Source organism: Phyllopteryx taeniolatus, unplaced genomic scaffold (assembly GCF_024500385.1).
Source record: "Phyllopteryx taeniolatus isolate TA_2022b unplaced genomic scaffold, UOR_Ptae_1.2 contig_24, whole genome shotgun sequence".
NCBI lineage: Eukaryota > Metazoa > Chordata > Actinopteri > Syngnathiformes > Syngnathidae > Phyllopteryx > Phyllopteryx taeniolatus.
In genome coordinates this window covers 2,378,520-2,393,152 of record NW_026903162.1, presented here as the reverse complement: position 1 = coordinate 2,393,152, position 14,633 = coordinate 2,378,520, and the positions used below count along the sequence as shown (strand labels likewise).

At 43.0% G+C, this 14,633-nt stretch overlaps 2 protein-coding genes across 3 annotated transcripts; one reads left to right on the top strand and one right to left on the bottom strand.

Annotated features, from left to right (window-relative positions):
* The first annotated feature begins 864 nt into the window (after positions 1-864).
* On the top strand, positions 865-4,723 carry LOC133473297 (gastrula zinc finger protein XlCGF57.1-like). Its single transcript, XM_061764915.1, has 2 exons — positions 865-1,293; positions 2,878-4,723. Exons 1-2 carry the CDS (start codon positions 1,173-1,175, stop codon positions 4,038-4,040), a joined length of 1,284 nt encoding a protein of 427 aa, XP_061620899.1. The 5' UTR covers positions 865-1,172; the 3' UTR covers positions 4,041-4,723.
* A 544-nt stretch (positions 4,724-5,267) lies between these two features.
* Positions 5,268-14,305, bottom strand: LOC133473291 (E3 ubiquitin-protein ligase TRIM35-like). Of its 2 annotated transcripts, XM_061764908.1 has the most exons (3): positions 13,444-14,305; positions 10,654-13,338; positions 5,268-9,608 (listed from the first exon to the last, which is right to left on the bottom strand). In XM_061764908.1, exons 1-2 carry the CDS (start codon positions 13,879-13,881, stop codon positions 12,496-12,498), a joined length of 1,281 nt encoding a protein of 426 aa, XP_061620892.1. In that variant the 5' UTR covers positions 13,882-14,305; the 3' UTR covers positions 5,268-9,608; positions 10,654-12,495. The 2 variants fall into 2 exon arrangements, with proteins under 2 accessions (XP_061620892.1, XP_061620891.1); XM_061764907.1 differs by having other exon boundaries at positions 10,654-14,301.
* Positions 14,306-14,633: the final 328 nt, after the last annotated feature.

Genomic DNA, 14,633 nt, shown 5'->3' with positions numbered 1-14,633 from the left:
GAGACAGACCCCTGTCGTCTCCAATGTGAACACCACAGTCCATAAAATGATGTTGTGGTCCACTGAGTTAATGTGCTCGGTGAGGGCTTGCACTTCTTGGCTTTTGATTTTAACCCATGTGTCATCCACATATCTGTACCAATGACTTGGACTTAAAGGAGTTTGGCGCTCCCCTTTCAACGTCCTCCATGTACAGGTTTGCTACGACGGGGGATAGCGGGGAGCCCACAGCACAACCATTATTTTTGTCTGGAAAATGTTCCCATGAAAAGATCAAGTGTTAAGTGTGGATGTGGATCACAATCCAGGATGCAGTGGAAACTGTGAGTCAACGGTTACTGCTTGATCACAGCCTCCGAGACAGATCCGACCCAAACAGATATGCCATCAACGAGTTCTGGGATTTACAGTATTGTATTTTTCTTTTCGTATATTCAAGCACAGAGTTAATGTTCAAACTGTGCACAATGTCAAAGTGGCTCACAATAATGAATACAGGTTTATTTTTTCGGGAGAATAAAACCCCTGCCTCATTTTTTTTAATGCACACTTCGGTCTACTACATTACTTTAAGTTAAATTTGGTGATTATGGTGGTACTTGGAGAGCCAAGCATTCTTTACGGTGGTACTTGGTGTCAAACAGCACAGTACAGCAATTAGTAAAAATACAGTACCTAAATTATATTGTCAGAATAATTTACTCTTAAATGTGTGGAATTACGTGATATAGTATAATGAACGTTTAAACTACTAGAAACTTCCAAAATCCTAATTACCGATACCTGTATTGATAATGTACACTGATTGAACGGTAGCACCAAGTTTGTCCAAGATGAGGTGCCGTAGCCGTACTACTTTCGCCCCAGACCGACTTCCGTATATGGTTTGTGTAGCCAAACCAGATCACACACGCTCCACGGAATAATTATTCCTGAATTAGTACAGAACGGGACTGAAGCGTTGACACGCTACGTCTCATCGCGACTTTATTGGGGTAAAATATCATGAATGAAATATTCGTGTCCGGGATAAATTCCTCCACATTGAAGCTTTTTCGAGCTAGCTTAGCTCAGCTTGCTAGCTGCTAAAAAGAGAGACACGCCTTGGTTATCAACACATCGCTCAGCAGTGGTCAATATTGAGTGTAAAGTGTTGTGATTGTCGTGAGGAAATGTGCGCAAGAAAGACAACAGAGTATGCGGAGAAGCTTTCTGGAACAAAAGAGGACGAGCGACAACGTCAACTTCTGGACGATGTTTTCAAGCAGGCTCGAGTTGTGTTATACCGAGCAGGTTTGTGCACTTATTACTCTCAGTTGACACCACATTCTATTAGTAGAAGTATTCCTTTATTTCTGAATTGATTCCTCTTTCCTCAAGTCGAATATCCTATCACCTATCACTTTGTGGTAAAAGATTCTTACCGTTCAAATGCTCCTCGTCACTAAATAACTGAAGTGTCAAAAGTGTAGTAGTAGTTAAAACACAATTGCAGAAAACCATAAGCAGCCATGTAATTGATCAAATGCCCTCAGGCAACGCTGAACACGCACGCACAAATCAGTAACACATCGTTTTTTATTATTCTTTTAAAAAGTCAAAATCCTCTGATTTCCTTCGTCCTCAATGAAAGCAGACAAATTATCTTTGTGCTTTCAGCAAAGCAAGACTATGGAAGTATATTTGTGCCATCGCAGTTTCAATTTGAATTATTGATAGATTATTTTTTTTTTAGTTATTCTAAACGGAGCATAAACAAAGTTTATACAGAACAGTACCAATAACAAGACACTAACGAAATTAAAAAAAGTCAGAGCTCTAATCATAAAACTAAACATAAAACTACACATTCATATCATTGTACATAATCAACACGTGTTTGGTTTTAACACGTTTAAATGTTTTTTTTTCAAGTTATTCTACTTCCGTCATATCAACTAAAAACAGTGGGTGACGTCATGAATCTGCTTCTATGGATAAATAGTTGCGCAATAATAATCAGGGTGTTATACATTATTTCCCGTGTTTTTTTTCTTTTGTATTATTTTTCCATATTTAATTTCTTTGTATTCCAGCTTGGGTGATTAGTTGTCCTTTGAAGATATCCACCGTTTAAATGCTTCCCAAAACATTTAATTTTTTACAACAATCCCAAAAAAAAAATGTTCAAATGTCTCTCAGTAAGAATCATACAAAAACAAAAAAAACGTTTCTTTGCACGATGTTAAATCTTTGTCTTGGAAAATCATTGCAAGGATCGAAATGAAATGTGTTTCGCTGATACGAGTAGAGAAAGCAAGCAGTCATTCAACTTCCAATCCAGCCAAGTCATGGACCATGTTATAGTCTGCAGGCGCCCTCTACTGGTAGGAACCTCATACAGCAGCTAAGTGATTACTTTCGTATTTTACGTCCTGATAGAGTTGCATCATCATTATTATTATTATTACTTTTTTTAAAAATCTCCATGCCTTTTCCTGTTTACAATATTTAATAGAAGCTACCATTTCCTGGCTGGGGAGTGAGCGGCGTGCCTTATGGTGCCTTCAATTTACACTGAAAGTCCGAATTTGGAGTTCAGAACAACACATTCAAATGCTGTTTGCGTGAGTAGCAGATAGCATAAATTCTATGTCGGACTGGTCAGATTCCTCCGCCCTGCTGATTTGGAGATCCAACTTTCTTTTAATTACTTAATTGCTCAATGGCCTTTGAAAGGAACATAAATGTGCCTCTCAACGTCATATAGGTTTTTGATAAACATTGTCAAAAACATGTATAAACAATAATACACAACATCAAAATCACAATATGAGACTTCACAGAGCAAAGATTGACTTTACCAAGCATGTTTGTTTGTCTTCTTGTGTCCTCCAGACATCAGTGAAGAATATGTTTGTCCTGAGCAACAGGAGCCAGAGATCCCCCACACTGAAGGGGACGAGGAACCAGAACCGCCCGCTGACATTAAAGAGGAAGAACAAGAGGCTGATATCACCAAGTTGCCATTGACTGTTGTCATTGTGAAGAGTGAAGATGATGAAGACCAAGATCAGAAGTCAGAGCTTCATCCCAGCCTAAGTGAGGAGAACAGAGGGGCGGAGCCTCAGAGCAGCAGCTCAAGTCAACATGTGACAACAGAAGGGGATGGAGACCATTGTGGAGGACCACGAGCAGACAGCCTCTTGGCTCCACTGTCAAATAGTGACGACATAACGACACACTCTTCAGACACTGATGATGAACTCTGCAAAGGTGAAATGACGCGTCAAACTGATGATAAACGCTGGAAATGTTCTCAGTGTGGGAAAAAGTTTGATGCCAAGTATAATTTAAAAGTACACATGAGAACACACACTGGAGAAAAGCCCTTCGCTTGCTCAATATGTGGTAAAAATTTTTCTGTCAAGGGATATTTAAGCTCACACATAAGAATACACACTGGAGAGAAACCATATGCATGCTCAGCTTGTGATAAATGTTTCTCTAGACTGGGGCAGTTAAAAACACACAGGAGAACTCATACTGGGGAAAAACCTTTTGTCTGCTCAGTTTGTGGTAAAAGCTTCTATATAAATGGAGGTTTAATCAGACACTCAAGAATACACACAGGAGAGAAACCTTTTGCCTGCTCAATTTGTGGTAAAAGATTCTTACTAAAGACACATTTAAGAACACATACACGAACTCACTCTGAGGAGAAACCTTTTGTCTGTTCAGTTTGTGGTAAAGCATTCTCTAGAATGGGAACTTTAAGATCACACACAAAAACTCACACTGGGGAGAAAGCCTTTGCCTGCTCAGTTTGCGGGAAAAGATTTGCTGAAAAGGGATGTTTAAAAAGACATACAAGAACACACACAGGAGAGAAACCTTTTCCCTGCTCAGTTTGCGGTAAAAGATTCTCTGTAAAGGGACGTTTAATACGGCATACAAGAACACATACTGGCGAGAAACCTTTTGCCTGCTTAATTTGTGGTAAAAGATTCATTCAGAAGGTACAATTGGGAACACACATGAAAGCACACACTGGACAGTAACCGTTTGCCGGTTCTCCACCCCAAAATTAAAGAGGAAGAGGAGGATGATATCAACAAATTGCCATGGACTGGTGTAATTGTGAGGAGTGATGATGATGCACCCTCCAAAGTTGATATGTCACACAGATAACAAACACGGGAAATGTTTTCAATGGGACAAAACTTTTGGTGCCAAGACAGATCGGAGAACGCACATGATACTCCACACTTACAGGAAAAGATGAACTCGGAACGGACATTTGAAAATACACACTAGAACACAATGCATTTCAGTCAATTCCACATGATTGTTTTGAATGGTTTTATGTTTTAATTTCCATGTATTTTGATTTGATTGATTTTTTGTTCTGATTCTAAATTGTAATAACCGTGCAACATTGTGATTCTGTATTTTATACTGTATGTGTATGACTTTTGTTTTTCTTGGAAGCTCTTCATCCGGAACCTTAAGGACGAAACAAAATTATTTGAAGTAGACAGGGCGAGAACATACATTGGTGAGAAACTGTTCAATTGCAGTGTGTGTGAGAAAAGATTCTCTCGTCTCTGTTTAAGTAACGGAAGTGTTTTGGTGAGAAGCGCAGTAGTATATGAAGCTTCAAATAAATTGTAAAGAAACTTCAACACTTTGTGGTAAGCCATAAAAGTGTCTGTCTGGTGCTAAATAAAATGCAGTGATAGAGTTCAGTATCTTTTGTAGGGTAAATGCAGTAAAGCTACACAGAACTGTAGGGTTTTTCTTTCAGTTAAAGGAACCTATTAACTCTCGAGGTTCCATGCGTGTTCCTTTTTGTGAAAGAACTAAAATTATAACGACGTGTTAAAAGCCAACCAATTTATTCTTGACAGAGGAGTCTATACATTTTTCAGAGCTCTGGGTCCGCAGCTACCCCTATCTTAGCCTTAGCAGAGATAGTGTTGACTGAACAAAACTATCTGTTCCTGCCCCAGACTTATACAATGTTTTAAAGGGGAAGTGGAATTGTCTTCATCTCATTGGTCCAGGGTCCATTGACGTCATTATTGCTATGCAGAATGATGGCCGTTTGCCGCTGATGCCAGACGCTGTCTCAACATTTCTTGCTTCTCATAAAGTTTACAGCAATCCTTTGTAGCCACTGTTATCTCTGACAGATGTTCCCTGTGGCCTCCACATGCACCCTACTGGGAGCTTTCAAGCAGCACACCCCCACACCCTTATCTGATTTACATTTTATTCTCCCTGCAACAAAGCACCAATGTTCAAGCACAGACCAGTTAAACAATAATACAAATAACATTAACCCCCCTTTTGATCTCTGCTAATCAGAGATCAACACTCTCTAAATATGCAGCCTAGTTCGCTATAATACTCAATATAGCCCAAACTAAATATAGAAAATATTAAAAAACTTAAGGAGAGGATACAAAGGCGACGTCCAACGGAGCAAGTGCGCTCATGGTGTCCACGTCCTATTTCAAGGGCATCAGCTGATATTGGCCGTGGTGGTCCTTCCATCAAATGCCTTGACAACAATACGGAGGATAAGACTCCTGAGACAAGGAGTGATACAACTTCCGCACAAAGCAAGAGCAGCAATGACAACCAGGATGGAAGTTGCCAAAGTCAGCATGTGAGTTTACCATTTACCAAACACCCTGTTCAGCAAGCTATGGAATGGGTTGTCATCCACTCCAGACGTTGATTTAAATTTAACAGACATGGCTTGCAAACCTTTCATGGCTCTGTTTCCCACTCGTTACTCTTTTTTAGTCCTGTACATCTTTTAGACCCGAGTTCGGACACGACTGCGTCATCTACTACATAGTAGACCCCAGACTATAATAACACATTACACCATAATTACTGTATCTTTATTGTAAATGCCACTGAAGAACTATAACTTCTGCAGTGGTGTTAATAGATGTTTTTTCTTATTAACTACTTAGCTATTTCCCCCAATCATTTACATCATGTTTCTTAATCCACTCTTTTACTTCTGATCTCATTCCATTTCAGTGATATGTGCAAACCAGTTGTTGCATATCACGGCACCACTCTTCTACATCTCTTTTGTAGGGTGTTAAGCTTTCCACCTCTTTCACACACTCCTCTTTTGACCAAGGTCTGTAAACAAGAATTGTACTGCCTTTTCTCCCTCCTTCACCTTCATATGCAGGATTTGCCACTTCGATCATGGGATACAGGCCCCCTTCAGTTAATCTTGCAATTTGGGAGAGGAGTCTGGACTTAATACTCCACCCATCATTCTGCTCTAATTTTACTTCTTGTATGTGCTGGTGTGGCTGGCAGAGAAGAATGCAGGCTTATCACATTCTTATTTACAGAAAGTGGAGGAGAGCCTGTATATGCTAGAACCCCCCCCCGGCAGGGCCAGATAAGAGAGGAAAGAGGCCTCGGGTGCCCCTCCCTTTTCAGAATCAGAATCATCTTTATTTGCCAAGTATGTCTAAAAAACACAAAAGGAATTTGTCTCCGGTGGTTGGAGCTGCTCTAGTACAACAACAGACAGTCAATTGACAGAGAACACTTTTGAGACATTGACAAAAAACTGTCACTGAGCAATAAAGGGTTGCTAGTTATGTGGTAATGCCGGTACATTTTTATTTTTTTATTTTTTTTTACAATTGTGCAAAAAGATGCAGAGTCCTCTCGCACTTAGAGCAGTCGAAAGACTAATATTGCAATAGTCCGGTGCAATGACGATTGTGCAAAGGGCGCCGAGACTTCAAGCGAGTAGTGCGATAATCTGGGACAATGTTGATTGTGCAAATGTTGCACATACTCCTCAATCAGTGTGCAAATGGAGCAGATGCTACTCTTGCATGAGTGGCCAGTATTGGTCAACAACAGATATGCAAATAGTGCAGCGTGGCGAGACTACTACAGTGAGTGCACGAGTAATGTATAAGTGGCCCCACAGAAATGTGACAACAAACTCAAGTCAAAAATTGGCAGCATGTTGTAATGGAATTGTAGGTTAGCTGTTTATGAAGTTGATTGCAAGAGGGAAGAAGCTGTTGGAATGTCTGCTAGTTCTAGTTTGCATTTATCGGTAGCACCTACCTGAGGGAAGGAGACGGTGACCGAGATGTGGAGGGTCTGAGAGGATTTTGCACGCTCTTGTCTTAGTTCTGGCAGCGTGCAGGTCCTCAAGGGTGGGTAGGGGGGTACCGACAATCCTTTCAGCAGTTTTGATTGTCCGTTGCAGTCGGAGTTTGTCCTTTTTTGTAGCAGCACCAAACCAGACTGTGATGGAAGAACACAGGACTGATTCGATGACCGCTGTGTAGAACTGCCTGAGCAGCTCCTGTGGCAGGCCGTGCTTTCTCAGAAGCCGCAGGAAGTACATCCTCTGCTGGGCCTTTTTGAGGACGGAGTTGATGTTGGTCGCCCACTTCAGGTCCTGAGAGACTGTAATTCCCAGAAACTTGAAGGTCTCGACAGTTGACACAAGGCAGCTGGACAACGTCAGGGGCAGCTGTGGCGAAGGATGCTTCTGAAGTCCACAATCATCTCTACAGTCTTGAGCGTGTTCAGCTCCAGGTTGTGTCGGCCGCACCACAGCTCCAGCCGCTCCACTTCCTGTCGATATGCAGACTCGTCACCGTCCTTGATGAGGCCGATGACAGTGGTGTCATCTGCAAACCGGGTGCGCTGAGGTGCAGTCGTTCGTGTAGAGAGAGAAGAGCAGCGGAGAGAGGAGACAACCTTGGGGCGCCCCAGTGCTGATGCTGCATGTGGATGAGGTGGCCTCCCCCAGCCTCACCTGCTGTGTCCTGCCCGTCAGGAAGCTGTGAATCCACTGGCAGATGGCAGGTGAGACGCTGAGCTGGAGAAGCTTGGATGAAAGGAGTTCAGGGATGATGGTGTTGAACGCTGAGATGAAGTCCACGAACAGGATCCTCGCGTAGGTCCCTGCACTGTCGAAGTGTTCTAGGATGAAGTGTAGTCCCATGTTGACTGCATCATCCGCAGACCTGTTCGCTCGGTAGGCAAACTGCAGGGGGTCCAGCAGGGGACCTGTGACGCTCTTGAGGTGGTCCAGCACGAGATGTTCAAATGACTTCATGACCACAGATGTCAAGGCGACAGGCCTGTAGTCATTTAGACCAGAGATTGTAGGTTTCTTGGGGACTGGAATGATGGTGGAGCATTTGAAACAGGATGGTACTTCGCATAGTTCCAGAGATATATTGAATATCTGTGAGAAGACTGGGGCGAGCTGGTCCGCGCAGACTTTGAGGCAGGATGGGGACACATGGTCTGGGCCTCCCGCTTTGTTAATCTTTTGTTGTTTGAAGATGCGTCTCACATCCTGTTCGTGGATGGTTAACGCAGAAGTTGGTGGTGTGATAGGCGTTGGTGGTGTGGCTGGGTGGGTGTGGGGTGTGAAAGTGTCCTTTTCAAATCTGCAGTAGAAGGTATTCAAGTCGTTGGCTAGTGTGCTATTGTTCTCAGCTTGGGAGGGATCGTCGCTTTTAATTGGTCAGCGATTGGAATGCATGCCAGACTGATTTAGAGTCGTTAGCGCTAAACTGTTTTTCCAACTTTGCTCCATAGTTCCTATTTGCAATGTTAATTTCTTTAGTCAGCAGGTTTCTAGCGCGATTATACACGGCCCTGTCCCCGCTCTGATATGCGTCCTCCTTAGCTTGGCGAAGCTGCTTAAGTTTGGCAGTGAACCACGGCTTGTTGTTATTGAATGTGCGAAATGACTTTGTTGCTACACACACATCTTCACAGAAACTGATATAGGATGTGACAGTGTCCGTATATTCCTCCAGGCTGCCAGCTGAATTTTCAAAGACACTCCATTCTGTGCAGTCTAAACAGCTTTGAAGTTCTATCTTTGCTTCATTGGTCCACTTTTCACTGTTTTCACAGTAGGCTTCGCGCATTTAAGTTCTTGCCTGTATGTCGGTATGAAGTGAATTAAGCAGTGATCAGACAAGCCCAGGGCTGCATGAGGTATAGCACGGTATGCGTTTTTTAGCGTAGTATAGCAGTGGTCTAAAATGTTATTTTGCCTGGTAGGACAGTCGATGTGCTGCTTGTATTTAGGGAGTTCGTGGTTGAGTTTAGCTTTGTTAAAGTCCCCGAGAATAATGAGGGGTGAGTGCGGGTGTATATTTTCAATTTCGTTGACTTGTTCGGCGAGCGTTAGCAATACGGCATTCGTGTTAGCTTGAGGTGGAATATAGGCGCCAGCGAGAATGAATGATGCGAACTCACGGCGTGAGTAGAATGGCTTACAGTTCAAAAACAGCGACTCCAAATGCGGGCTGCAGTGTGTGCTGAACTCTGTGACGTCCGTACACCATTCTTCGTTGATATAGAGGCATATCCCGCCACCTTTTGTTTTCCCCGATAACTCCGTGATGCGGTCTGCTCGATGAAAACCCGGAAGCATGACGGTGCCATCGGGTACAGCCTCACAAAGCCAAGTCTCCGTAACGCACATGGTGGCGGAACGTCCGAAGTCTTTACTGGTCTTTATCAGAAGTCCGGGAGCTTCGGCACCGTGGGCGAGGAGGACGGGAACATGTCACGGATGACTGCAAACACTGGAGGAGCAAAAGGGGCAAATAAAATTTCAGGTTTGACATTATTCAGACCAGACGGTGTCAAAATATCATCTGATTGATGAACCGAAATGCAACAGGCGCAAATCAATCTCACGACGTCACCACACGGCAGGCTCATGCCATCTGTCAACTTTTTCTCAGCGCCTGGATCCACATTTCACCGGCAGCAGTCAGTCCAGGCAGCCGTTTCTGTAAAAACTCAAGATCTTGTTGACTGGGGGCTCGTCCGGGATTGATGGGAGTTTTACTTCCCCGGTGTCTTGGTCTGTCATTTGAGCGGCTCCCTCGACCGGCAAAGGAAAGGAAAGTCACTGGGGGGGGTCGCTTTTGGGAAGGTCCGTAATTGGATTTCGTGGGTCAATTTGTCACTCTTTTTTGCCGAACAGCTGCCATGGCAGTGGAAACCGCACAAATCTCCTGAACATTTCTCCTCAATTTTTCATACTCTTCTATTTTCTTATTCAAATCTCTTTTCTCCATCCACCCTGCAGTGTCCAACTTTTCCTTTTTCCTTTTTGCCCACACACTTCTAAATTCTGCTTGTTTCTTTCCATGCCAGCCAACAATTGACCTTCTATTTCAATCCATAAATCCTCCAATGAGTGGTCATCACTCTGATACATATCGGATTCATTACCTCTACACTCGACTGTCCAATTCACACCCCAGGGTTTTGGTGGCACACTCATCTTATTCTAAATCGGTTTTTGGGGTCCCAAAATCCCCAACGTCTACCGAAACTTCACAGTATGAAACCGCGTCCGATTTCAAGTCGGTCTACGACGGGACTAGTAGGCACCTCGTGACCCTACTTTTCCCAGGTCATCAGTTACCCTGGTCTGTCAGGTCATCTTTTACCCTGACTAGTCAGGGCCTCTGTTACCCTGACTTCCAATTAACACAACAATAACTACAGAACGTCTTAGTAACTATTGACAATGAAACAATTGTACCACAAATCTCCCAAATTTCACAATATCCAATTCGCAGAATTTGTGATATACTCAAACAGGTTTCTGCTCACCTCCTTCTGTCGGTGCACCGAGCAGATTGCAGTCCAACTGAATTCCAGTCCACTCCTCTGTCCTTTTATCTAATAATCCTTCCAGGATGACGTCGCGGTCACCATTTAAAGGAACCCGTGTTTTAAAATCATCTATTAACTCTCAAGGTTCCATGCGTGTTCGTTTTCGTGAAAGAACTACAATGATGATAACGTGTTAAAAGCCAACCAATTTATTCTTGACAGAGGAGTCTATACATTTTTCAGAGCTCTGGGTCCGCAGCTACCCCTATCAAAACTATCTGTTCCTGCCCCAGACTTATACAATGTTTAAAAGATGAAGTGGAATCGTCTTTGTCTGATTGGTCCAGGGTCCATTGACGTCATCGTTGCTATGCAGAATGATGGCCGTTTGCCGCTGGTGCCAGACGCTGTCTCAACATTTCTTGCTTCTCATAAAGTTTACAGCAATCCTTTGTAGCCACTGTTATCTCCGACAGATGTTCTCTGTGGCCTCCAATGCACCCTTCTGGGAGCTTTCAAGCAGCACACCCCCACACTGATTTACATTTTATCCTCCCTGCAACAAAGCACCAATGTTCAAGCACAGACCGGTTAAACAATAATACCATATCACATTACAGTATTTATTTTAGACTACGCAAGCAGTTCTTGACCTCAATAACTTATCCACAGGAAGAGCACAGCTATACTGCATTGAGGCAGTCTACCGTTACGAACAGCATTGCATGAAGTGCATGTGTGTGGGCTGCACCAGCGAAGAAGAGCAACGACTTGTCTTTTCAGTGTTGTTCACAATTGGCCCACCGTGCCGCTGATATTAATTTCTTCTTCTTAAAAAAAAGAGAGCAATTGAGGAACAATGAGCTGCAACTGACCAATACACCTTTACTACTTCAACAAGGCCCAAATGGAGTAGACAGAAGCAAAGCTTATGGGTGCCAAGCCCATTTACCAATTGAAAAAGACATTTTGGAAGCAGCTGTTACAAAATTAATTATTTATATACCAAGACTCTCTACAGAGTCTTTAAGATTCAGCTGAATCTGAAAATAAATAAATAAATAAAAACATTCAAAATCTTATGTGAGAGACATACGTGCGTCATGCACACAGGAGTGTTGTGTGGCACATTGTAAAATAGTCATCCCCCAATTACACTTTTGTATACAACACAAATGACTGTTTGCCAGTATTCATTGTAGTTAAAACCCCTGTATATTCAATAAGAATCTTCTTTATGATTATGATCGTTATAGTTTATGCATTTTTTGCAAGTGCTGAGGTGTGATTGTTGTATGTGATTGTCTTGCTTCTTCCACTGGAACAGTCTTCATTAACCACACATAGCGTCTCTCTCAAATGTTGATTTATAACATATTCTCTGTAGTTTTTGATTACAATGATACTTATCAATACAGCTACAACCACAAAGTACAATTATTTTTGATGGGAAGTGTCAGACACCTAGTAGTGACCATTGCTCCCATCAAAATAAAATAGAAGCGAGTCTTTCATATACAACTGTCAGGAAAATAAAAGTCACAAAAGAGTGTGGAGTAATCATTGAGAAGAAAACAATATAAGTCTTCAGATTATTAAAACAAACATTTAAACAAAACATTTTTGATCAGATATATTTTTTTTCGACATGGTCTCTTAAAACCGAAATACTGTATGAATTCAAAATGATGTTTTCTAGTTATTGAACAGTTCAATCACTGTAAAATATCCTTGTGGGAGAAAGAAATATCTTATACAAAGTGACATATCATATTCAATGAACCATCTTGCAACTTTTTATTTACCATGTCGTTGCAGCATTCTGGCAGCAAATTATCATCACAGACTTTGAGTTGTAACAAAAAGTGTAAGTGGTATTATTCTCAGAGGACTTTTATCCTCTGTGTAAAAGTAAGGATACATTTTCATGCTCGAAGACAAATTCGGCCAACTTGAAAAGTTCTTCCTTGTGGATATTTCAGTGTTTGTAAGGGATTCGGATAATGAAATGGATCTTTCGTTAGTGTCCACATGAATTCGAATCCTCTGCAGTTTTACTGGCGGATTCCAGGATTCATATCGTCCTGATAACTTTTTGTATTTATCATCACTGAATCCGATGATCGATGTGAATACGCTAGGGGGCGAATCAGGTTCCCCCCACGCGACCCCCAGTCGCCAGTCAGCGTTGTCTCCCACGTCGACATCCCAGACGTGTGTTCCTGAGTCCAAAGCGGAACCGAGGACACCGTTCCAGTACTGACACCTCTCGGGATTCTTTGGATGTTGCTCTCCAGCTTTAACGCTCACACTGGTCAGATCTTCAGACAGACTGAGTTCCGGACCGGCCGTGTTTGGGTCCAGAATCACGGGACTGAAGGAGACAATCTCCTTCATTCGTTCCCACACGGTGTACTTGAGGTTGCCCACATGTTTGACTTCATCCAGCAGCGCCCCGGGGAGCACGTTAGGCTTCTTGGGCAGCTGCTGGATTCTACTCATTGCAGCCTGGTAGTTGTTCACGAAGGAAACGTGGTCAGATGTGAGCTGCTCCTCTGCGGTTCTGATCATGTCTGACAGAGCGGCCATGTCTCTGTTGAGAACCTCAATCTTCTTCTTCATCATCTGACTCTTCCTCTGCTCTTCCTCCCTCAGAGCAGACAACTTGGCCTCCTCCTCAACCTGCAGAAAGCGATGAAGCTCTTCAAAATTCTGTTTAATCTTGCTTTCAACCTGGTCCGCCTGGACCTTGATGTACTCTGCTAGTTCACTGCAGTTGTCTCTCACCTCATCGTACACTTCCAGACTTTTCTTTACTCTCTCCAGGCCTTCCTGGAGTTTCTTTCTGTGATCTGGCACAGCTTCATCAAGGGGACGCACCTTGTGGCCAGCGTGGATTTCTGCATCTCTGCAGATGATGCACACAGACTCCTGGTGGTCCAAGCAGAAGAAATTCAGTTTCTCCTTGTGCAACCTGCAGATGTCCTCTGGCTCCACCGAGGCCTGTAAAAAGGCCTCAGACGCATCCCTCGGTGCCAATTTGCGAGGTAGATCCATCGAGTTACACCTTTTCCTACAGAGTGGACACGATCTTTCTCCTTCCTGCTCCCACCACCGCTGCACGCATGCACGACAGACGCTGTGACTACACTGAAGTATAACAGGATCTTTGAAGATTTCCAAACATTTCGGACATTGGAGATCATCTTCAACTTGGCTAGCCATGGTCCACTTAAAGCAACTGAAAGTACGGTTGTGCCCACGTACGCCCTTGCCTTAGAGTTTTGCTCAGCCACAAGTGTTTAACGTGTTTTTAGAAAAATGTCAGACAGGTTTGATCACATTTTAACAGATGTTGTCATCAGACAAGGAGTCAAGTTTTTCAACCGCATCAGCCAAGCAGACATTCAAGTCATTCAAGTTGCAAAGTATTGCTCTCCTATTTTCAAAACGTGATACAATATCATCACTACAAATATGTGGCAAGCTGACATGTTGTTGTTTGTCTTTTTGTTCAGCACTCGTAGGAGGTGCCATCTGGGCCCAAAATAATATTTACCTTACCTCTCTCACACACAGACACACGCAAACTCTCAAACTCAGCAAATAACAATCGATCAGGCAGAAAAACATTGAGAAAGCACCATCTTCCATGTCTGATGGAAGGGACAAAACCGATGACATGCTTCCAAATCTTTTGTCCTCTGGAATTTGGAGCCAGTTGAACCGGCAATAGACAGAGGGAGGGACTAGTTGCCAGCAGAGCCAATCAGCATTCAAGATTCTATCTGTCTCACTCTCTGGAGACAGTCACCCCACACTGAATCTTTGGAGGTTTATTCCTTAGAGAGTTTTTCTTGCCTCCGTTGCCGATTGCTTGCTCAGCCGGGGCTTCAGTTGGTCTTAGTTATAATTGTGTTTCTCAAACCTCGTAATTACACATGTTGCAGACAAACATTGCCAAAAAAATGCATTAA